Source organism: Ceratotherium simum, chromosome 1 (assembly GCF_057802395.1).
Source record: "Ceratotherium simum simum isolate JZ-2026a chromosome 1, ASM5780239v1, whole genome shotgun sequence".
Taxonomy (NCBI): domain Eukaryota; kingdom Metazoa; phylum Chordata; class Mammalia; order Perissodactyla; family Rhinocerotidae; genus Ceratotherium; species Ceratotherium simum.
This window is the reverse complement of record NC_141900.1, coordinates 85735063-85761172: the sequence shown is the minus strand read 5'-3', so window position 1 is coordinate 85761172 and position 26110 is coordinate 85735063. Positions and strand designations below refer to the sequence as shown.

Genomic DNA, 26110 nt, shown 5'->3' with positions numbered 1-26110 from the left:
GGATCTTCAGCCTTTGCACTGGAGAAAGCCTTAGCATTGACCTGCAGGGAGGTGAGGAGGGCTGCTGAGCTGTGGGGCTGAAAAGCAGACTTTTTTATAACACAGAGCACAGGTTGCTGTTAGAATCAAAAGAAAATGTCATTGACAACATATGCATTTTTCTTAAATACCAGTCCACCTAAGAATCACTTCGTGTTTAGGACGTAAGATAAATCTGTTTATTCTACAAGAACTGAACAAATCTTCCTGTGTAAACTGAAAGATGATGTTAACTTTAGGTAACTATTCAAACTCACATTGGAATAGCACTAGTTAATTTTATGTTTATTGAGTGCACATCCTTATGCCTTTTAAAGAACTGTGCTGTTCTTTAAAAAAATATAACATTACCAGAATGGAAGCATACATTCTTAGAATATCCAAACTTAGAATATTCCATCACTATCTTTCTTAGAAGTTACATTTAAAAATTCCTATTTCCTCCTTTCTACTCTGGTGGTGGGTGCCAGCCTTCCTTTCTTTTTCTTTTTTATCACATCAAATTCAAGAGTATAGCACTGCATTCACTCTACCCATTACAGCCCTAATATTGAAGAGGACTTTACAGAAGAAAATGAAATGTTCTTTGTAGGTAATTTCTTCCGATCAGCCGCTAGGGTTCTAGCAGTGAGAACTTTGGGGTGCACTAAGACCAGCTGGGGCAGACTCAGGAGAAGAAATTATCTAGAGCAGGGGTTGGCAAACTCAGAGAGTGAGTATTTCAGGCTTTGCAGGCCTTATGCCCTCTTGCAATCACTCAACTCTGCTGATGTAGAATGAAAGCATTTATAGTCAACACAAATGAATGAGCGTGGCTGTGTTGCAATAAGACTATTACGGAAACTGGAATTTGAATTTCATAGAATTTTCATGTATCATAAAATATTTTTCTTCTATGGATTTTTTCCCAACCATTTAAGAATGTAAAAACCACTCTTAGCTCACAGGCTGTATGAAAACTGTCGGTGGGCCAGATTTGGCCCATGGGCTATAGTTTGGCAATCCCTGAGCTAGAAAATTGAAATGTTATTTATTGTTCTTGCTGGGAGATTCTTTAATAGGTAGGGGAATGAAGTGGGAAATAATGATCAGCAATTATTGAGCACTCATGTTTAGCAAGCATTATTCTAAGCACTATATTCATATTGACTCATTTAATCCTTACAACTCTAAAAGGTAGGTAGTATTATTATCCCCATCTTACAGATGGGGAATCTGAGGCATAGAGAGATGAAATAACTTGTCACTTATCACACAGCTAATAGAGGCAGAGCTTGGATATAATAACTCACCCAGTTTGGTCCAGCACCCTCAATCTGAGCCGTTATGCTGTGTCGCCTTTCTGGGTAAAATATCTCGTATGTTGCAGTGAAGATCTATTTTCATAGGCGTCCACATGGAGGATCTTTGTTCTGTCAGCTCCATTAAGCCTTTGAACAAAAAGTTACAGATGTTCAAAGTAATGTTTCCATTTGGAGGCAAGGGGACAGATGGTGCTCTTATTTAGTAAGGAAGTCACTATCACTAAAGGTGTTTGAGCAGAGGTGGGATGATTTTTGTACTTTTGCAGTTCCTTAGAAAGATTTTGGTTATTTTCTTTTCTATAAAATAAAAGTAAAAATTTAAAATCCTGTTTTTTGAAATTTAAATCTGGTTAATTACTAAAGGAATGAACAGCCTGAACAACACCGCCTTGGCCCACTCAGCCACAATCTCATTACGTTTACAGGTTCTGGGAGTCTGAATCGCCGGAAGAACTGCTGGTGGGAAATTTTATTGCACAGTGCTTTGGTTTATTGCTATGGGAACTGAATGAATCTCCCTTAACGTCATCCCCACAACATACACACGCACATGCGCACACACACACCATTCTTCCCATCTATACTCTTTCTTCCTAGCTGAAAATATTTTAAAGCAGCGTTAGGGAAGAATGATTTAATTATTAACTATATTAAATTTATAGTCATATAAGAGAATATTAATATGGAAAGATAGATCTCCAGGATAAATGATAAAAGTATAGAACAGAATATATTGTGCTCTCATGTGTGTAAAAAAATGTTGGTGGGGAGGAGATGGGTATTATCATGGGAATTTTCTGAAAGGATAAAAAACAAAAAAATATTGATAGGGATTACTTCTTGGAAACAAGGTAGGGACTGGGATGGGAGGTTACATTTTTCCTCGTGTACTCTAAAAAATTATTTGAAATTTTTACATGTATCTTCTTAACAAAAATACCAATAAATACTGAAATGTAGTCTTCAATTTTACAGCTGCTTCCTTATGTCATATCCTCTACCCAAGCCTGAAATTCTTTCTTTACTTGAATCTCTTTTGACTACATCAATAGCTGCAAGCATTTTTCAAATAAAAATAACTTCCTCTAGGGCTTGCCTTATGCCTCTAATAATGATAGAGAGGAAGAGCAAATGAATCAATTTTGCTATTCGTTAGGTGTTTGATGAGTGTTATTGGGTGTAGTGGGTTGAATGGTGGCCCCCAAAAAGATATGTCCTCATCCTCAGAACCTGTGACTATTACTTTATATGGCAAAAGATGTAATTAAGTTAAGGATCTTGGGAGGAGGATCTTATTCTGGATTATCCTGATGGGCCCTAAATTCAATAAGATGTATTTTTAACAGAGGGGCAGAGGGACTTTTGAGAGGAGGAGGAAGCAATGTGACCATGGAGGCAGAAACTGGAGTGACGTGCCACAGACCAAGGAATGCCTGGAGCCCTCAGAAGCTAGAAGAGTCAAGGAATGGATTCTCCCTAGAACCTTTGGAGGGAGTGCAGTCCTGCTGACACGTGATTTCAGAGTTCTGGCCTCCAGAACTGTGAGAGAATAAATTTCTCTTGTTTTAAGCCACCCAGTTTCTGGTAACTTGCTATAGCAGCCCTTGGAAACTAATACAGTGGAGGAAAAGGTGCAACTAATAGCTAAAGTTAGGTTTTTGGATTCCATAAGTGTACTCATGGTTATTCTGGCCCAAAGAATACCATAAGTTGATTGTATTGAGGTACTTAATTCTATTGTAGACATTTCAGTTATTACTATTGAAACTATGAAGTAGTGAGGTTCTTGTCAGTGAAAATATTAGAGGCTAGATAAGCACCAGAGGGTGCTATTAAAGGAATTCTGGCATTGGATGGAGATTGGCTTAGATTGGCTCCCATCCCTTTCAACACAAGAAGATATTTCCATAGAAAAATTTGCTTCCAAATACTGAGGTTTAACATTTTAAGGCTATTAGAATAGCCAAACATTTAGAAAATGCATTCACCTGGAAAGGGTGTTTGAAGGTATAAGGTATTCAGAACTTACCTTCTATAAACATTCCAGATCAGGAATTCTGAAGGAATACCAGAGGCTACTGAAAATTCACCAGTGGAAAAATAAGTAAAATACCTCATGTGTTTTCCAAAAACACAATTACCCATACCAATATTTCCAAAAGTATTCGCATGCTGTTACAATGCTTTGCAATATAGACAGAGCTTTGCTCTCTCCCTTTGTTCTATGCTATTTTAGAGATTACACATTTCCTTATATTGTTAAACTGCCACCATATAAATAGCTCAGTGGTGAGTGGTGAGATTATAAGTGAGGTAAATTGTTCTCTTCATTATCACTATATTCTTTTTTTGTTTGACAGAAAATGTGAAAGCACAAGGATGCCCAGTAGTTATATTTAATGCATAGATAATAAAATCATGATATAGCCATATTTACTCTTTAAATGTATTTTTGATGTTTCTTATGTTGAAAACTATCATATAAAACATGTATTAGAAGGTTACTAGTATTAAACACATGTAAGACTAGTACTAGCTGCTATAGAACCTACTGGGTATTTCACAAATGTTTATAGCTAAATTCTATATTTTGTAAAACATTCTTTTATTACAGAAAACATTCTCTTATCACACTATTACTGAAAAATCTGGCCTGGAATTATAGGTAGACGAGATGTTAATTGGCTATGCCCAGTATTTCTCTGATAATGGCAGGACTTTCTTAGCTTCTGCAAAGTATCCTAAACACACACTTAGTACCTAGCTTCCCAGAGTACCAAAAAAGTTGCAAAGCTCATACTCAACCTAGCCTGGATGTTAAGGTGGTTACTTAGCTCATCAATTGTAGCATCCATGAGATCAAGGTCATGAGGAACCAGTGTCATTTTTGTTCTAGAACCACAGCTGCATCTTTTTTTTCTTTAATTATTATTAATTTTTTTGTGAGGAAGATTGGCCCTGAGCTAACATCTGCCAATCCTCCTCTTTTTGCTGAGGAAGACTGGCCCTGGGCTAACATCCATGTCCATCTTCCTCCACTTTATATGGGACGCCGCCACAGCATGGCTTGCCAAGCGGTGCATCGGTGCGCGCCCGGGATCTGAACTGGCGAACCCCGGGCCACCGCAGTGGAGGGCGCGCACTTAACCACTTGTGCCACCGGGCCAGCCCCCACAGCTGCATCTTAATCTCAGCTAGTTTTATTGTAAATATGGGTTATCTCAAGAAGCGCTAGAGGAAAGAATTCAAACTCACCACAACTACTTGGGGGGGGGACAGAAACCATCAAAACACTCATTTATAGGATTGTCTTGATATGACAATGATTATCGTTAGGTGGAAGAGCTGGGTGAACAATGGACAAGGAAGGTCAAGAGAGCCACAGCTGAAAATATCAGCATAAAAAACTGAAATGGGTGATTTTAAATGCTCCAGAAAGCTGTTGAAATTCTCAAGAATCTCCAAGCAAGTCCCACCAACCTCAAGAGCTCACTGGGAAGCTGCTGTAACTCACTAACCATATGTCTGGTTGCAACTGCCTCCCTGTAGGTAGAGCATGTTTTCTCTGGCCCAATGTTAGGCTTGTCCATGTGAATTGCTTTTCATCAGTGGAATATGAGCAATTGGACTTATGTCACGTTCAAGAGGAGCTTTAAATGTGCTGCATGGGGACCAGCCCAGTGGCGCAGCGGTTAAGTGCGCATGCTCTGCTTTGCGGACCGGGGTTTCGCAGGTTCGGATCCGGGCACGCACTGATGCACCGCTTGTCAAGCCATGCTGTGGCAGCGTCCCATATAAAGTAGAGGAAGACGGGTACGGATGTTAGCTCAGGGCCGCTTTTCCTCAGCAAAAAAGAGGAGGATTGGCATCGGATGTTAGCTCAGGGCTGGTCTTCCTCACAAAAAAAATAAAAAATGAAAAATAAAAAAAAATAAATGTGCTGAATGGTATAGTTTGGTCTCTTGCTCCTGCCCCTTCATGATGAGAACAGTTATGTCCCAGGTAGGGAATATTCCATTAGCCTAGTGGCAGATTAAGATGACGTGTGCAGCAGAGCTAAATCTAGTTAACCTGAGTAGAGCAGAGCTGCAGCTGATCCCCAGACCCATAAACAAGAAAGAAGGTTTGCCATAGGTCACTGAGATTTTGCAGCTGTCTACCCCCCGGGAATACCAATACAAGATTTTATATACTCATCCTTTTTAATTATACTCTTCCTTTCTATATCTAATATGTCTTTTAAGATTCTCTTGTGTTGGGCCAGCCCCGTGGCTTGGCGGTTAAGTGAGCGCGCTCCACTGCTGGCGACCCGGGTTCGGATCCCGGGCGCGCACCGACGCACCGCTTCTCCGGCCATGCTGGGGCTGCGTCCCACATGCAGCAACTGGAAGGATGTGCAGCTATGACATACAGCTATCTACTGGGGCTTTGGGGGGAAAAATAAATAAATAAATAAATAAAATCTTTAAAAAAAAAAAAAAAAAGATTCTCTTGTGTTGAAGAATTGAGAGACCAAATTGCTAACTCCAGTTCAATTTCGTTTTATTAAAGTGCTTTGGTAGATAAAGTGTTATCAACAATCAACACAAACTTTACTGAAATATTCACAAATAAAAATCCCTTACTTTATAATATAAACACTCAAATAATGTTCTTCTATGCAGTAACAGTAATCACCATTGGAGCTTGGGTAATCTGAATTTATTCCTAACCACACACATGGATTCTCAAATTGAGAGATTCAAATCGGTTACCTTAACATATGGGGCTGGCTGGCAATACCTGAATGCTAGTCCCAGCAAGTCAGTGAAAAAATGATGTGATTTGAAACTAATCACTTACCCTTGGTGCCTTAGTTTCTCCATATGCACTGAGGATCAATCTTCCCTTAGAGAAGATTTGTAAAAAAAAGTATGAAATGTTAAAGCTTAACATACTTATATGCTTCAGAAAGCATTCATGTGCATATTTTTTAAAAGGCAACTTATTTGTTCTTGACACAAATTAAATACTATATGGCTTTAAAAGAAACAGGCTGATGATTGCTCTTTCCTTGAAAATTGTCTTTTCACTTAAATCACATTAAAATCATAGATTAATAGGGTTCATAGATGATATGCTCAGTAAATTATTTTGATTGCAGTGAGGACTGCTGTCCTGTTCAAGTAAAATTTACAAATTATTTTGCGAAGTTTCATCCATTACATACTTATATCCTTCACGACCTTTCCATAAAAACAGAAATCCTGCTACCCTAAAAGCACAAAGAGGTGAAATCCAAGCTTTACTTAGAGTTTTGTTATAGTGCCTTTCGATATCGTTAGTAAATCGATCATGACTTCCAAATGAGACTGTCATTGACAAGAGTATATAAGCCATTTTTGACTAGACTTCCTGGCACAATTAAAGTGGCCTGGTGCTATCATAAAAAAGATTCAGTAGTGTCTACATTGTGGGGAGGCATTTAAAGTAAAAAAGCTTGAAAATATAGATGATATAATTGTAGGGACAGAAGAGAAATCAAATGATCCTGATTGAATCAGAAACTTTTCTAAAAATTTTCTGTTGGGAAGTATATGATTCTGCTGTAAAAGAGAAATGTTTAAAGAAGTTGGTACTTCGACTCATATTTTCAAAGAAATGTGCAGTACTTTTAGGTACAAAAAGTATTGCTAAATCTCCACATGACACTTTGAAACCGCTAGGAGTAGAAAGGAAAAAAAATCATTAATCAACGTAGAAGAAGAAAAATGGTAAGATGTGATGCTCTTGCTGTTCTATTCAATTAAAAAATAAATCGATCATGAGCACAAATGGACACACTATCTCAATAAATAAAACCTCCTGTAGTTAACTTGTCATTTAAAAAATTAATTGTATGAAAAAGATAATTTTCTGCAGTGTACTCAGTCATTTTAAGACTGAAGTTGTTTCGGCAAAACATGAAACATCCTTAGAGGAGGCCTGACTGTTTCATATTGGTAGTGGCAGAGCACTCCATGCCCTATACAGGGTATGCAGGGAAATAATTTTCACGTTGAACATAGATCTCTTAGGGAATTAAAAAAAAATACTTTACACAACATACCTTTCTATAACATGCAGTATTTAGGTAATAGTAAATCATCATCCTTCAGAAAGAAGGTGCAGGTGCTCTAAAATCATCTTAGATTTTAGAATGATTTTAGAAAAAAGGTGTGTCAAAATTTTAAATTTAAAATACAGACAATTTCAAAGTTGGTTTTGCCAAACCTCTGGTAAGTCCTAGGAAACCAGGGTGTGCAAGAAGAAAATGTTCTCCCTATTTTATAACCTGCACCTCCCATCACCTATGATTAATGCCATGGGCCAAATGCCATAATAAACTTATTCTCACTCTTGGGGCAAGCAAAGGCTAGCCTGGTTCTAGGCAAGACTAAAGCAGGAAGTGGTTCCACAAAAGAGCCTGTCCAGGACTGATCCAGTAGGAGATTTCCAAGGCCAACTGGGCACCCAACTGACCCCAGGGCAAGTTGATCAATTTGTTGTGACTCAGGATCCCAGCCTTGTACCATCTCCAGGCCCAAGGGGCCCCACGATGGCCCTGAACTACACTGGACGTCCTTGGATTAGGTCAGCTCTTCCCTGGGCAAGCACTCCTAGAGTTGGAAACAAAGTTCGAATGGGCGGGTAGGCAGAGCACCATTTATTGGAGCTAACCCCCGTCTAACAGCTGCTTTGTGGACAAGAGCTCAGTCAGTGATTCTGGAGCAGCTCCTCCCAACAGATGGGCTGTGAAAACACCTCTCTCTCCAGCCAGAGCTCATATGAATAGTGGAAATCCTCAGGCAGATCCAACCTCTGCCCCAGCACACTCTGCAAGCAGTTATCCACAGGTGAAAATTCAGAGTCCTGGGGTCTGTCATACCGGCGGCTGTTAAAAGCCTCAATGTTGGCCCTCAAGGTGCATTCTTCTGCTTGGAAGTCCCATGGCCTGGCATCAATGTCTGTGTTGGGAAGAGAGGAAGAAAAAGATGTATACAACTCAGGACATTGCTTCTCTTACCACAGAACATGGTCTATGGGATACCAACAATGGAACTGCTCAGAATTTCCTATTTTGTAAAGAGCAATGTACAAAGTAAGTATATAACATGCTGCCACTCTGGTTTAAAAAATACACACATGCCCACATACATATGCTTGTATATGCAGAGACTATCTTTGGAGGGGCAGTCTAGAAAATAGTAACAGTGATTACCACTGAGAAGGAAAAGTGGCCCTGAGGGAGGTGGACTTCTTTTATTGTACTTCCTTTTCATTATTTCACTTTCTTACTAGTTATATGTATTATATTTTCCAAAATGGCAACTCAATTCCCTTTATTGAGCTTTCCTAGGGGATGGGAGTTTCCCATTTGAATGGAACCACCAGCTCTCAAGGAATGGGAAGAGGCAGGAAGGGGTACAACAAGGAGAATCAGAATGGGCCAGTTATTGAAGACTTTCCTGATTCCCTGAGACCTCCCCCAGCACGTGGTAAATCTGTATGTCAGCTTATATTGAGATTATGAGGTGAAGACTTCCATGAAGATAAAAACAGAAAATAGATAATCTGTTTTGCTTCTACTTATCCCACTTAGGCACTTATTTCAGGGCTAGAAATTGATATTTCCCAGATCTCTTATGTCCCACACTCAACGGTTTATCATAAGGAAGTACAGTTTGGGTTTGGGTTCATGATGGTGGCAACAACAGACATGCCATTTGCAGGATAAAACATTTTCATGTTTTAAAATTCTAAAAGAATTTGGGTTGGCCTGGTGGTATAGTGGTTAAGTTTGCATGCTCCACTTTGGTGGCCTGGGGTTCGCAGGTTTGGATCCTGGGTGTGGACCTACACACCGCTTATCAAGCCATGCTGTGGCAGGCATGGAAAGAAGGGCACAGATGGAGGAAGATGGGCATAGATGTTAGTTAGCTCAGGACCAATCTTCCTCAGCAAAAAGAGGAGAATTAGCAACAGATGTTAGCTCAGGGCTAACCTTCCTCACCAAAAAAAAAAAAAAAAAAACTACAGGAATTTAAGTGGTTAATTGTGCTTCATGTCTTATAGTAGAAGTTGCATCCTGGCTTGTTATCTGCCAATCATATACTTCCCTTAGTTCTCTCAGTTCTTTACTGTAGCATCCTCTAAAATTCAGGCAGGTTTCAAATCCCAGCAAAGACAAGTCATTAGTCATCTTACCAAAAACTCTTAAATACAATTATGCAAATAATGGTCAAATCCCACTACAACAAATGTCAATACAATGAAAAAGCTCTCCAAAATAAATTCTTCCAAACTCTGGTCAATCTATAACATCTTGGTAGGGCAACCAGATATTATAATGTCTCCTGATGTGAGGCAATATGCAGTTCCCAACATTACCTAGACTGTACTATAGCCAAAAAGTTTTAAATTGAATTCATCAAACCTTTAGATCTAACTTTCAGTTTTCAGATAATACCAGAGATAGAGGAATAAGGTAAATGACACCACAAAGAAGCAAGCAGACAAATCCAGAAGACAGATATTCTGCAGGACAAATGGCCTCGTTCTTCAATTAGTCAGTTATGGAGGGGAAAAAAAAAAAAAAACTGCTGGATTCAAAATGAATAAAAGAATACAACAAACAGATTGAATTTGTGGGCTTGTGTTGGATTATGACTTGGAAAAATGGCTTTAAATAACATTTTGGGCAACTGGGAGATTCTGAATATGGACTTGATTTTTAGATAAAATGAAAACATAATGATATGCAAAGGTGGAGATAATGTAAACTGAAAAGAGAAGATTATGAAATAGCAGGTACAATTTGCTTTCCTTTTAATAAAATGTGTATATATATATATATATGTAGAGAAAAAGATCTAGAAGAATATACAATAAGATGTTAGTGCAAGCTTTGGGTGGTACAAATATGGTGTAAATATGGTAATATAGTAAAATGATGGCTTACTTGTATTTTCTAACCGCTCTGTAATAATAAAAGGTTATTTTAATTTTTAAAATCTCTTGGAGAAACCTGTCATTTAAAGGAATATTTTGGAAAGGGGGTAATTATCCCCTCAATTTACTTGTTATATAAAATGGATTTTCATAGTTTACACAGGACAGGGTACATGCTGGAATTTGGGGCAGTGCCTTAAAGTTTGTCATATCAGCACCTGACTATAATCCCATATTTTCCCATCCAAAATATGTAACAATTCATACCAAAAGAGTAGACATAAATGTTTAGTTTTGTTTAAATCCTGGGCAACTCCTAGAGGTCAAGAGCTCTCAGAATACTCACCATTCCCATAAGCCCAGTCGTCATTCATGCGGTGACGTACTTTCTGGTAAATGGCTGACATGGTTTTCATGTTGCTTTTCCTCCACTGGCGCCCCAGGTACTTGGTCTGTATTTTTAGCAGCTTCAGGACATAAAGTTGCAGCATCGCCTGTTTCACCTTGAGGGCCCGCTTTAAGATTGGAGCAGATTTAAACACCACCAGCATCTGCCCATTTACAGAGGGGTGGGAGTGAAGAGAGGCAGGTAAGGATCTAAAGTTTCTTAGAACTTCCAACTCACAGACAAATTAAGCCAAACCTGGCTGGCCTCAGAATACCCTGGGGAGGTTTTGGGAATCTATGGTCCAGGCTCTACTTAGAATAATTATCTCACTGGTGAATAATTTTCTCATTTAGTCTTCAAGAACATAGAGGAACCACTCCATTTATATTTCTCAATTCAAATTTCTAATATTCAAAGTGCATGATATAAAGTGCAAAAAAATTTTTGTCAGCCACACATCCCATTTCCACTGTTACCAGTTCCTTGTGTATCTTCTAGAGATAATTCTATGTATGCATAAGTTACTTTTATTAACAAAAATGATAGCCAACTACATATCCTGTCACATTGTTCCATGTCTTGCTTTTTATTTAACAATGTATCTTGAAAATTACTCCTTAGCAGTATAGAACTGCCTCGTTCTTTTTAATGGTTGTATAATATTCTATTATAAGGATGTACTATAAATTATTAAACAAGTTGGTCTTGTATTAATGAGTAGAACATTTAGATTGTCTCCAGTCTTTCAGGATTACAAACAATGCTGCAATGAATAATCTTAGACTCGCATCATTTGGGATGTGTGACTATAATCCAAATAACAATGCTAACTTCTCTACCAGAGCTGCCTTGAGGGAGGGTCCATATTCAGCTCCCTCAAAAGAAATGGACTGGTGAATAATTATCTCATATAGAATAAGTACCCAGAATTAGGAGGTGCTAAATCTTATATAGCATTCAGTGTCTATCTATAGAGCTCACAAAGCAGGAAGTCCATAAATATTTACTAAAGATTAAAATAATTCAGTCAGATGGATACCTTCAGGATCTGAAGCCCCACTCACCATGGTTCTGGAATGCTTCCATTTGGTCAGTTTATTGAGCAGCCTCAGAAGGTTGATGCAGGAAAAGAGGTTCCTCCAACAGAATTGATTGTTGTCTCCAGCTTCCTGTAAAAAGGCAAGCCCGTCGTTATCTCAACACCTACAAGATTTTTGTTCCCACAGAAGCCTGGATGTCACTGTTGGTCAGTTTAGGTGAGGCCTTCCATGTGAAATGCTACTCCTTCACCATACTAGTCTTTACACACTGAAGCCTCAAAGCATGCAATATCCCTCATGTGAAAACACAGCTGCCAATCCTGGAAGTCTCTGTACCTAGAGCAAGTACTAGTTCGAAAGATGATACATGAACATAGGAACTTCATCCAAGCAAGCTTTCTTGTGTAGCTTTCTGCTTTAGGATCAGAAAAGAGATGACAGACTTTTACTCCCCTATACTTTTCACTTACATAAGCTATGTTTGTAACTGCTAGGAGTTTTTATGGTGATTTCAAACTTTGTTGGATGGATCTGATATTCATTATGGTTGAATTTTTTTAAACCAACCCCCACCCTCCTTTATCAAACCATACTGCAGGAAACTGCTTAATTCTCCAGCATGGAAGGAAAAATAGCAGATAGTTAATTTTAACCAGATGTCTCTCTTGTACGTTTCTTAGCTTGTACACACCCAACTAGAGATAACAGATGGATGTCAGGTTAGAAACAGATATCTATTCACAGAAACATCTTTCACGGACAAAAATAAGAGTCTTTATGGATTTGGGGGCCTGTAAATATATACTGGTTTCAGAAGCTATATAAATCAGTGAGCAGGCATAGTGGCCAAACTAACATCTTGGAAATTCCTCATGTCTACAATGTGATAGGAGAATGTAGGAGGAGGAGATGTGTAGAAGTGAGCTGCTGTCTAATGAATGGAAAATTATCCCCTCCTCTCTCAAATTAATTTGAAGCAAGCAAGACAGGCATACATCTAATGTAGAATGAACATCCAAGATTTTTGAGAGTATTAGGCTCTCATAAGAAACAAATAAGACTCAGGGTCAAAAAGTTTCAGGGAAACTCTTTAGAAATATATTTAGAAATAATGTTTTCCTTCTTGTAGTAAATGTTCAATATTGTGTTTAGCACTAGTCCTAGTAGAACCATTTGTTTCCTTCTAAGGAAAACTTCCACAGGAGTTTCCACTCTAGTCCATAAGCTAGTTTGGCTTGCCCAAAACAGATCAGGTTCTATAGACATTACATCTTGTGTGGCTATAAGAGAAGACAGACTTAAATGTTTATTTTTTTAAAAGAAGGGAAACAAACATATGGGAGAGGTCAGAATATTTCCACTGTAACCTTCTTTTATCCTGATTTCTAATATGGTAGCAGCATAAAAAGTCTTGCATTCTCTAGCACCTCAAAGAATAATATAGGAGTAGAGGCATGGCCTTGTTGAAGAAACAATGGAGTAGGCATCAGGACACCTGGATTATGGCTTCAGCCCTAGCTGTATGATCTTAGGCAAGTCATTTCTTTTTCCTCTAAGAGGTTAAACTAGATAATCTCTAAGATCCATTTAGCTCTGACCATTCAATACTTTTGTGATTTACTTTGACATTCTCCAGTTGGTTCAAAAGTGAAGTTTTGAGTGAGAGTAAGCTGATATTGGCTGACTTTTCCTCAGAGCTCAGTCTTAAGAGTCCCAGGAAAGATGCCCCAGTTCCCTCCTGAAGACAGTCTCATCTGCCCAGGGCCTTGCTCTCCTTTCTTTCTGATAATGCTTCCCCGATGACTATAACTAGCCCTACTTCTTGCATCACCAGATGCTGCCTGGAAAGGGCACCGAAAGCACACATGCTAGTCACTGGCTCTCTCAGGATACTCGAGCCCAGGCTTGTTGTCTCCTTTGCTTGCAGCAGCAGGCTCTACATGGAGCCCTGCTCAAGCCTTCTGCCTTCTTCCAAACCAACAGATAATCATTTTCCCTGCAGGCCTTTAGCTCCATGGGTGCCTTTTCAGATTTGCCAAACTTGAGGATTTTTTTCTTTTTGCTTATGTTCATTTTAAGGCAGGTCACCTTCTTTCTCTCCTTTTTTTTTTTTTTTTGGCAAGACTCAGCATATTAAGTAAGATGTAAACTTCTGTGGGGAGATATATTTTGTGAACAGCACTTGGCCACATTCTCGTTCCTATTACTTCACATTATCCAAAGCAAGACCTTTACTCACTTTCTACCAGCTAAAGTTAAAAAAGAAAACATTTGCCCATGTTCCACTCTCACAAATTTTTGTTTTCATAGACTTTAGGTCTAAAGATTCAATTCAAGGAACACATTCTACCCTTTCAGAGCATCTCTAAGGCACTACAAGGGTTCTATTCAGTAAGATCCATCCTTAGCCCAGCTGAGTGAGTGAAGCCAAATAAAAATCCAGGCTTATGCCAATTATGTGGATAATGAACTCAGATGACTGCAGAAAGAACAGTGTTTCTTCCTTTTGTATGAGGAAATCAGATTGGTTAGAATCTGAGCACTAGCAGAGACTTAGCTGTCCTAGTCCAATTCTGTCATCCACAGAAGCAAAACCTAAGGCCAGAGAGGGGAAGATGCTTGCCCAAGGTCACATGATAAGTGCCCCAACCAGGGCTTGAACCTAGATCTCCAGTACTCACTGAATTCTTACACTCTGTGTTTATTTACTGTTCACCTTCTGGTTGCACTTCTGGAATCCTAGATACAGAAGGTGATTCCTGAGAGAAGATTTGGTTTGATCCCCTGTTTTCTCAGCTTCTTCAAGACCTAATGGTAGAGAAGTTCTTTCTTATGTCCTATTATAATTTTTATTTCAAACAAGCAGAAGATAACGGTTTCCAGGAAAAATAATAACAACAAAAAATAGGTGAGCATCTGATTGAGTTCAGTCAGCCTATGATCAGGCTGAGCCTTTAAAGAGCCTCGCTAAGTGTTAAATCTAATACATCTCAAACCTTCTCAATAGCCTATTAAAGTCCCTAAGTGATGATTATTATTTTCAGATTGAAAACCAGCTCTTCACTGAGAAATCAAAATTATTATTAACTTGGTTGTTTTATAATGAATCTAGAGGAATTTTATAGTCCAAGGAAAACAGATGCTCATCTAATGGTCCAATCTCTCTTCCTTCTATAGATGAAACTCTTACAGCTTACAGAAAACTTGCTCAAGATCACTTAGAGCTGAAGTGGCAAAGCCAGGTCTGTCTGCCTTTTCTATACTACAAACTAGTCTATTTCTTTGCTTGAGGCTTCAGATTTTCCATGCCATTTCAGCCCTGCATTTATTTGAACTTATTTGCAAAAACATTTGCTCGGTTTTAGTATTTAGTGATTGAAAATTCACAGCCATTTCTTGGTAAATTATTCTTTTGATTCATTTCTTTATTATGGTTCACACAACTGAAAATGAGGTCATGTTTTTAGCTTGGATTTTCTTTTTCCACCACATTATAGAATAATTCCCTTATCATATGGATTTCTGACAATTAAGTTACTGCTAGATTAAGGACCTAGATTTAGATATCATAAAAGACAGTTGTGATTCCCAAGTGGAGTGAAGGAGTAAGGAAGAAGGAGAAAAGAAAATCTCAAAATCATCTGGGGAGATTTAGCAAACTACTTGTGCCTGGGGAGGGACATGGGCATGTGAATTTGAAAAATCACCCCAGAGATTCTAATCTCCTCTAGCACCCACTACAGAAATGGTGACTAACAGGAAAATTGATGAAATGCTAAAAAACATTTATCCATGGTCCTTCCTCTGTATAAATACCTCATGGAAAATGAATATATACCTTAAGACGTGTTCACATTATATCTAGGATAGAGAAACAATAATGCTAATAATGCTAAGGGCATTATTGGTTTTAAATAGTAATAGTAAACGTCAGAACGAAGATTATATTTATTTAAGAGGTCACACATCATTGATTAAATAATTCCTGAAAGGAATGCTAGAGACCTTAATACTTGAACATAATGATTATATTCCAAAAAGAAAACAAAAACCAAAATAATAACAACAAAAATCTTCTGGGCTATCTGGATTAGGAAGCTATAAAAATTAAATTTAATAAGGATAGATGAAAGGATCAAGGATATAAATTTAAGTGATATGAACATATTTTTATAGGTCTGTCTGAATATAAATCAAACCCAAATTTGAGGAATTTTGCAATCCCTTACTTCCATTTCACCATACTCTAAAGCAGTGGTTTCTAAACTTTTTTTATTGCACATATCTCTCAGTAAATAATTTTTTTGTATACTCCCAAATACATGTATATTTACTTATAAATTATAAATGTATTGTTGGGGACGGCCCCGTGGCACCGTGGTTAAGTTCACATGCTCTGCTTCGGTGGCCCAGGGTTTACTGGTGCGGATCTCGGGCGCAGACCTATGCACCGCTCATCAAGCCATGCTGCGGCGGCATCCCATATACAAAAAATAGAGGAAGGCTGGCATAGATGTTAGCTTAGAGACAATCTTCCTCAAGCAAAAAGAGGAACATTGGCAACATATGTTAGCTCAGGGCCAATCTTCCTTACCAAAAAAAAATAATAATAATAATAAATAAATAAAAAATAATAAAATAAATAAATGCATTGCTGTAATAACATTATGTATTTTCTAACATAAACCTATAGAAAGTAAAAATGATATTAGTACATATAAAAGATCTAATATATTCCATTCCTCAAAGCATCATCTTACACACCCTACTTTTCATACCACTGCTCTAAACAACCACCCAGATGCTGAGCATTCTACAATATTTGCCGAGGCCATACCTACTGCCTGCTCTAGCAACTTCCTTCCAAAGACCATACCTAACTTCCACACAATCATAAGTTCACCATCCTTCCCTTACATTTGGAATTTAATTTTAATTTTTTCCTAGTTTAATGGATTGAATTTGAATATAGACATTTGGAGATCCAGAAGTTGTAAGCTTTCCTACACCAGGTGGGTGGGGAAACTGCTCAGTACATGGGGAAGGATGGCCTATTGTAGAGTTAAACATTTTGACAAAATGGGAAGACTTCAGAAATTAATGTGCCATTAACTTTGTTTTTATTTCATGTCCATTATATGTGCAGCTAGAGTTCCAAAAGAAGTTGAATTCAGTTCAAATTCAGAAAACTGAGAAAATATGAATCAATACTACCTCAGCCAAGTAATTCCACTTCTAGGACTCTATCTTAAGGGAATAATCAGAGGTGAAGTCAAAGAAAGATTCATGTGCAAGGATGTTTGTGTTGGAGTTATACAGAGAAAATTGAAATAAATGCCCAACAACAGTAGAATACAATCATTAAAAAAAAATTAAATTGTGGAATATTATCTATAACTATTAAAAATTATGTTCTCAAGAATGTTTAAAATCATATTGTAAAAATTTAAATTTTACTATGTGAATTGAAACATATATAAAGTCCTTATTTTCTTAAATGATATGTATGTGTATATACATATATATGAACAAACATATACATATATATGGTAATTGCAGCAAAATATTAACAGTAGTTATATGTAGGTAGTATAATTAGGGTATTTTTATTTTCCTCCCCATATTTTTCTGTATTTCTAAGATTTCCTGCAATACTATATATCAATTTTATAATAAGGAAGAAAACTTTAAATGTTATTTAAAGAAAATCCTATACACTTAAAAAACCAGTATATTTTCTGTGTTTATAAAATTCATTGAGCCTGAAACAGAGATAAATTTTACTCATATAAACATTAGTCTTTTCTGAGTACAAGCCATCAGTTTAGATAAACAAACCATTATACTGAGGACCTTTGTGGAGTAAACTTGCTAGTTACTTAAGCCCATGATTGGGCTCAGGGAAGTATTTATATCTTAAGTTCAAGCAAAAAAAAAAAAAAAAAAAAATCTGTGGTTACCAAATGAAACCACCAGGTGCCACTATTGCTTCACAGAAAGGAGAAGAATACCTAGCATGAATTTGTTTTTTATTAAGAATAGATACATGCTTTTACCCACTCTTGGATGATAATAAAGTCTTCTCAGAGACATAACAATTATTTAAATAATTTTATGCTGATATTCCAAAAAGTCAATTGGAAAAGATATGAAAGCATAGTTCCCATCAATTCCTACATATGAAATTGAGAAAAGAGAACACGATGTATCAAGAAATAGATTCAGGCCATAAAAGCTAACTTTATGTTTTGAAAAACCCTACTAATAGTAGAATTTTAATGCTGTGTACCACGGTTTCTGTGAGAAAGTGCATTGCTCATTCCAACTCTGAATGGCAGGGATGCATGTCTCCACTCTGGCTCTGCTACTTTCAGATGAAGGTTTTGGCAGTTATTTAACTTCATCTATAAAACAGTAATACCAACCTCGTACAGTTGTTTTAAAGATTAAATAACGTCATGTACATAAACAGGGTTAGACAACTTATTACTTCTCTCTGCAGAGATAAGAAGCTCCCAGCTTCCTTGGCTGCTGAGACTACACCTAAATAACACAGGGAAACTCTGCCCTGGTGCTTTTTAAAAAGGGTGCTAGACTTGGTATCTCAGGACATGGTCTTATACCATAGATGACAGAGTCTGTCATCTATGAGGAGTGGACCATGACAAGTCACTTCATCCACTGGGCCCTCAGGTTTCTCATCTTTGAAATAGGGAGTTGGGCCAAATGGGGCTCAGGTCCCCTCCAGCCAAGAACGCTATGGTTCTATAAAACTTGTACCACAGAAAGTATCATTCTGTTTTTGCATAATATACTTTTCTGACAGAACATTTTTCAGGTATTAAAGTTGGGGAACAAAGGGTGGTGGCACACATGGGTGCCATATCTGATCATTCAGCATTTATTAATCTCCTTCCACATACCAAAAATGGTGCTAGACTCTGAGGATATAAAAATGAAGATGATACCATCTCTTTGAAGCTTCATTCAAGGAGTTTTCAGTCAGATGAGAAACAGATACGGATAAATGATTACAATGCAACAGGGTGAGAATATGGACTGAGGGACAGCTAAAGAGCTGTGGCAATACACGATGAGGTAGACACTTGATCTTCAACATGCTGTTGAACAGTCAATTTTGTGGAATTCAGAATAACTCTGAGGGATCTTTCTGATTTGCCTAGAGCCTGTTTCCAGGGAGAGGAACTTTCTGGGTCATCTTTCTGTGGCTATACTGACTTTTGCCTCAGGGAGACCTAGGCAAGGTATTTTCTGAAGGACACACTCCTGGGTTTTATAACCTATATAAAAATGAAAAGTGAATAGCCTGTAGCACAGCAGAAAGAAGACAGATATTTGTTTGGGATAGACCAGGAGAGATTCTCCTGCCATTTAGCACAGATATTCACATTCAATTTCAGTCCCATTATCTTTCTAAAATTCTTTCTCCTCCTTAGTGTTTTTCACTGACCCCTTTCTCTTCTCTGCAAAATGCTATACTCAGCTTTTCCAAATCTTTCTCAACTGGGTCAGCAGCTCTAAACCTCTACTGCCTCTGTGCTCTTGCCAATATGCCTTTAGTGATCTACGACTCCCAAACCAGGGCATTATGGGGCTGGAGAAGAAATGGAAGAGTAAATGCCAGCCTCTGCCACCTGGCAATTTCAAAGGCTACCAAATCCACGTCTGCTTACCAGACTCTCCGTAGTAAGCTCCGGCAAATCCTGGATGGTACAGCAAGGGTAATCCAGGACTGAGATGCTGCAAGATGCAGAGACAAGGACAGGCTTTAGGTAAAGGGCAATGGCAAGAAATGGCTATATCTGAAAGGGGAGGAGCTATTTCTCTCCAGCAGACTTCATCTATTTTCCAAATTGCTTAGTGACCCCAGCTGAAACTGAGGGTTCTGGTGCCAGGCAACTCCAGCTCCAGTCTCCTCTCCTCACAGTCATGAGAGGAACCAACAGAGTTCTTTCAGGCTGGCCCCCATGTGACAGATGCAAAAGAGAGCAGAAAGAGAGCCTCTGTAAAGCCACCTTCTCTTCCCTTCTTTAAAGGAATATGTAAACTTGTGTGCATTTGTGTTTCCGCATTTAAATGTATGCTTGGGTATATGTGTGAACATAATTGCGTTCCCAGAGATGCTACCCAAACTTATCCCACTTAGTAACAATCTGGATGTGAGGATGAAATGAAGACCTCTGCTGTGTCTCTTACCAGATGTTTCTGAAAGCCAGGAGCTCTGGGGATGATCACAGAAGCCACTCCTAAGGGAAGCTTGAGACAGAGGCAGCTTTCTGCAGCAGGGGCAGCCTAGTACCTTAAGAATGGTAATAGTGTCTGTCCCCAAAACCGACAGTGGAGGACTGCAAGGGAGCTGGAGGCTCTGTAGTGAGCCCAGGGAAGCAGGCATGAGTCAGTAGGGGAAATAAGGCACCACATGACAGGCACATAGTCACTCAAAATGACAGTTCCTTTCTTTCCTCTTCTCCCTTCTTCATTGGTACAATGCAAAATTTAGACTAGCTAATCTCTAATGGTCCTTCTGTTTCCGACATTCCATGAGGTTTTAAACACCAATCTATCTGAACTAGTGCAGCTGGAAATGGATAGAGGATGTTGGCAAAGCAGGGGCTATGAAGAGAAGTATGGGATTCCTTGGATCTGTCTCCACATTTCGAAAGTCAAAACTTCTATCCAAGCAAAATGTAACCATCTATTTGGCTAGAAATGTTTACCTTTGTCCATGAAACCCACAAAGATAACCTAGAGGAACCAGGGTAGGAGAAGAGAGGGCAGTGGATCTACCTATAATGTTGCTCATCATTTTAACTGACTCTACTAGATTCTCCAGGTTGCCAGTTCTGTACTGCTCCATTAGGATGAACATTCTTGGCTGGCTTATCCACTTATTTACCCACCTCCCACCGACAAAGCCCTATGGCAAAGTAGGTGCTCCTGACCAGGAAACGGGGGTGGGAAATCAAAGACAGAATCGTTCCAATCTTAGTGAACTGAAATCTAGACAAAGGGGGCATAAAATAAAGTTACAAGTTTTTAGAATATCTAGACTGTAAGAGCCATGAGGACACTGTGCAATAACGAGGTGAGGGTGCTCCAAGTTCTCAGGGATCATCCAACAGTAAAGGTTACAGGTGGTGCACAGAGGATCTTATCCAGGCCAACCTTACAGTGTAGTATGGCACTCTTCCAACTCCAAATCGAACCCACTGGATACCTATTGGATAGTCTGCCCCTCCTCCCCCACCACAGATCCATGGGTGCAGGGGACACCATTTAGTTCCTGAACCCCACTCCTACAGCCATAGTTGATTGATCCAGGGGTGGACCCTGTGAATGTGGAACAGGGATTGAGAGCCAATTCAGTCTCTGAAGTAGCATTGGGCTTATGTGGGCATATTTCACCAAGTGGCCTGGGAAGCAGACAAAGCTATTTTTCAGTGAGAGGAAACTGGAGTAGAGGTATAGAGACTTAGTGTCCACAGATGGAGGTGGAGGGCTTCCTGGGCTCCCTACACTACAAACCAACGCTGAGGCCCAGAGCTGCATTCCTGTCCTAAGTTCCTCAAGATGATATACCTCCCATTTTCTTCTAACAAATTCCCCATTCTGTGTGAGCCAGGTCCAGCTGGTTTCAGTTACTTATAACGAAGAGGGTTGACTGATGCACACAGGTGTCTTCATGAAGTTGGGGTTCTTACCCAGCCCGACCCATACTTTCATTTTCCCTGGTAACCCAACTAGCATGTCCTAAGTGCCATTTTTAAGGGGCACAAGTCTCTCTGTAGTTAGGAAAAAACCTATTCTCCAATGCTTCCTCCAAATAAGAAAAGTATGTAAAGTATTCTCATATATGTTTATCTTAACTAATGCTTACAAAAGCTCTATGATAGAGTCAGAGGAGGTATTATTCTCATTTTATTTTTTTTTTAATTTTATTTTATTATTTTTTGTGTGTGTGAGAAAGATTAGCCATGAGCTAACATCTGATGCCAGTCCTCCTCTTTTTTTGCTGAGGAAGATTGGCCCTGGGCTAACATCCGTGCCTATCTTTCTCTACTTTATATGGGATGCCGCCACAGCATGGCTTGACAAGTGGTGTGTTGGTGTGCACCCGGGATCCGAACCTGCGTACCCTGGGCCGCCAAAGCAGAGCGTGAGCACTTAACCACTACGCCACCATGCCAGCCCCTATTATTCTCATTTTAAAGATGAAAATACTGTGGCTCAGAGAAATAAAGTGTCTTACTTGAGATTACATAACTAACAAATGGCAGATCGAGGTCAGAAATCCAGGTCCCACAACTTCAGTTTGTGTGTGTGTGTGTATTTTAAACTACAAATAGGGCCGGCCCTGTGGCTTAGCGGTTAAGTGCGTGCTCTCTGATGCTGGCGGCCCAGGTTCGGATCCCGGGCGCACACCGACGCACCGCTTCTCCGGCCACGCTGAGGCCGTGTCCCACATACGGCAACTAGGAAGCTGTGCAACTATGACATACAACTATCTACTGGGGCTTTGGGGCGAAAATAAATAAATAAATCTTTAAACTACAAATAGGTAGGCTGTCTCTCCATGGTAGAATTTCAGGCAGTACTGATAGACTGGTAAGGCAATATCTCCTAGCCCCTTTCCAGTCACCCCAAGTATCAGATCAGCCTTCTTACTTCTACTTTAGGAACTTTGCCTCTGGTAAAGCGCTTCTGGTAAACTCTGATTAACATGCTTCTAGTTCTCATAGAAGTAGCAAACTAAGGAATAAGAATCGACTCTAACCCCTCAAGCCCCCACTTGGCTGCAGGAGTGGAAATCAATTTGTATTCAGAGCAACTGTGATCAGAAAGCAATTTGTGTTTTGATCCTGCCTCTGCTGCTTGCTTAAAGGGTCTCACTAGTATGTTAATCTTGAGTAAGTCAATTAACCTCTCTGAATCTGTTTCCTAATTGGTAAAATGAGAATAAAACTGTTGTAATACCTCTTCACACTGCTGAGGAGATTAAATGAAATAATGGATGTTAAAATGCTGTATTTTTTTAAACTACAAATTGATTTATCTAAGTAAGGGTCTATTATTTACCTTCAGTTACAAATTCTGTAAACACTTTACAGTTTACAAAGTAGTCTAATTAATCCAACTTATGATTTTTACTAAGATCAGGGCTGGCCAGACAAGCAAGCTGTTTTACAAAAAACATCTTCTGGATCCTTCTGCCATATGAAGAAAATGTCATCGTTGCAGTTTCATTTGAGTCATGACATTTTTCAGTTTTCAAAACTATTAAAATACAAATACCTCTGTGAAGACGCAAAAACCATATACCCCATCAGCTACCACTTCAAGGAAATTAAATTTAACAGCGACAGCTCTAAGATAGCAGGGACTAGGGACACCAGGAGAACTGAAAGGCTCGGAGATGACGTAATTTTCTCAACCATCCCAAAATAGCCCTTTGAAATAAACCTGTCCAGAGTCCATACCTGTTTTTGGCAGTGATGTAGGACAAGATATTTTGATTGAAGAACTTCAGGATCAATGGAATGCAGTTGGCAAATACCAAATGTTGTGATACATATTCAAACTGAATTAAAAGATCAAAGCAGAAAGGGCTGCTTATTTGGGGAAGAACAGGAGGTATGTATGAAAAAAAGAGAGGCAAGTACAAATTAATATCCATTCCTAGGAATGTACACTGTCCACTTGGGGTATCAGTCTTCCTGTCTGGGAAGTGAGGAGAATCATCTTCATCAGCCCATCCTACATGGAGGGGGACAAAGGGCAGTGTGTGTATGTTGCAAGTGCCTGACCAAAAGCACAAAACAAACAAGCCAGAAAGAAAATCCCACTCCAGATAAATAGAAAGAATTGCTGTGAGATTTGTTCCTAAGCTCAACAGGAAAGGAAGGCTCCCTGAGGGAGTTGTCTTCCATACCAAACCTCTGGCTCATAGTGTTTCAACTGTGATTGATATAGAAGAACAGGTGCAGCCTACTCCCGGCAACTGCTGGCATCACTCAGTCAGGATAGATATGGCACAGAGTAACCAAACAAACCTCTGAAATGTGGGCTCCAGTGCGAGTCTGTCTGGTTCACTGTATTATCTCTCATACTTAGAATAACAGTATTTTAATGAATAAATCAACAATAGCCCTGCAGTCAACAGATACTGCACTGAGAATGAGTCCAAGATCTCTTTGATGGGCTAAACACCAGAACATAGGGGCTTCATTTTGCTCTCTCGAATTTGGATGGGGTTTGTGTCCAGAAAGACCTAGTGATGCAGTGTCATGGAGTTGTGTCACCTGAATTTTGCCCCTGATACACTGAGGAGCATCAGACACAGTTTGTCTCTAGATTCAGAACCTAGACTCCTGGGACAGTACAGAAACTGGGGTGAAAAAGCAGAAAATTGTGGTGTTTTAAATCCCTTAGCTCTTCCTGTAGCCATGGCAGTGAGCTAAGCTGTCCTCTGCCCCTGGGTGTGTGGTTAGAGGTGGGGAGTCAGCTTGTGCTGCCCATTTCTCTCTTCTGCTCAAATATTTTCTCGCTGGCAGCTGACCCAGGGTATTTTCCAAAGCCCCAGATAGAGGAGCCAATACATACCCACTATCAGATGATGGAAAACATTTTTCAGTTTGAAACGTGTCTGTAGTCTTGCCAGGATTCACTGACACTGACACACACTAGCACGGCCCATCAAGCCACCCATCTGTCTGGCTGTTGATCCACATACTGCCCACCAAGAGAAGCAGACAGAAACACACATCCACAGGTCTCTGTTCTTTCTACCAGGAACACTATCTCCCACCCACTCCTACTCCTCCCAGCCCTGCTGCTGCTCAGCAAACACTGGCAGAAGAAGTGTGAGTGCCCAGGACACACCCAAAGATGTCTCTGAATGAACTAATGTGAAAAAGTACCCTGGTTGTATAATCAAACCTGCCATGGGCACAGACAGTGCAGGGGCCTCCCTGCACTCTAAGGACCTGCTCTTCCACCAGCAAGCTTGGTTCTGACTTCTTAGCAGGAAACTGGGACAGAGCCTCTGTGCAGGAATGAGAAGCCTTGCTCTCCTCCCCATGGTCTCACCACAGAGACCATCTCTTCACTGCCCCCATCTTCCCTTATATCTTGGAAATGCTCACAGCACCAAGTCCAAACTCGTTAGCATGGCAACCAATGCCTTCCTAGGAAGCAGGTACTTAACCTTTCTTAGCCTCAGTTTCCTCAGCTATAAAACAGGGATAAAATAAGACCTACCTTGCAGGGTTGAGAGAATTAAATGAGATCCCACATGAACTTAACAGAGTGCCAGGCACATTATAAGTACCCACTAACTGTGTGCTATTATACATATTATGATTTGCTCCCTGCCATCCTCTCCAGCTTCATGTATCACTAGACCTCCCCATCTCCCCCAACCCCAGGCAGAACTCCAGCAACATTTAATCACTTTCCAAAGATACTTTGCTCTCTCCTCTCTGGACTTTCACAAATTAGCTTTTCTGCTTGAAATGCTTCTGTCCTTCTTCCCTGATAACTCGCATATCCTAGCTAACATCTGGTTCTTTAGGACTCAGGTTACAAGTCACCTCTTCTCCACCTCAGGTTGGATTAGGTGTTTCCATAGCAGCCAATGTTTACCTGTATCACAGAACTTATCACTCCATAATTGGCTATTTATATATCCACATCCTTTACAAGACTTCAAACCCCTTAAGAGCCAGAACTGTGCCTTATTCAGAATTATATCTCAAATGTTAGAAAAGTGCCTCACATACAGAAAAGTATGCTCAACATACTTTCTTTCTCCTGTTTCTTGTGGAATGCTTGAATCCTGTCTTCCATTGCTTCAAATCTGGCTAGGTGTATACCCAAGAAGCTAGGGATTCCTACCCACAACCCTTGAATAATGTTCAAAGGACACAGACATCTGCACCTTTCCATGACAGTTCCTCGCATCCCACTCCATACCTCACCCCAAACTTGAGCAACAGGTATCTGGATTCCCTGAGTGAGGCAAGGAAGGGGCTGCAAGATGCTCAGCTGAACTACAAAGACCCTTGCATCCTTCCTTTGGGAGACAGGGCCTGGAGAACACCTGAGACCTGTGGAGAAGTGCTCCTAGCTGCTCACCTGGTAGATATGGTTCAGTTTGAAATGTTTGAGGAGTAGCAGGAGCAGGGCAGAGATACTCTTCACAATGATCTCCTTGTGCCTGTTCACATCGATACCCAACTTCATGCTCTGAAGAACAGTGATGCTACAACGGGGAGAGGAGGAGTCAGTGCTTGAGAGAGGCTTACAAGGACCCAGGTATTTGGGTCAGATACAGTATATACAAGAGAGCC

At 39.6% G+C, this 26110-nt stretch overlaps 1 protein-coding gene across 1 annotated transcript in view; it reads right to left on the bottom strand.

The window, feature by feature from the left end:
• Positions 1 to 5868: 5868 nt before the first annotated feature.
• Positions 5869 to 26110, bottom strand: part of STRIP2 (striatin interacting protein 2) — a 44143-nt gene continuing 23901 nt past the window's right edge. The window contains exons 16-21 of the mRNA XM_004418693.3: positions 25896 to 26022; positions 23240 to 23340; positions 19436 to 19502; positions 11766 to 11870; positions 10660 to 10864; positions 5869 to 8329 (exon numbers count right to left, since the gene is read on the bottom strand). Coding sequence (XP_004418750.1) covers positions 8079 to 8329; positions 10660 to 10864; positions 11766 to 11870; positions 19436 to 19502; positions 23240 to 23340; positions 25896 to 26022 — 856 coding nt within the window. The 3' untranslated portion in view covers positions 5869 to 8078. The remainder of the gene's footprint in view (positions 8330 to 10659; positions 10865 to 11765; positions 11871 to 19435; positions 19503 to 23239; positions 23341 to 25895; positions 26023 to 26110) is intronic.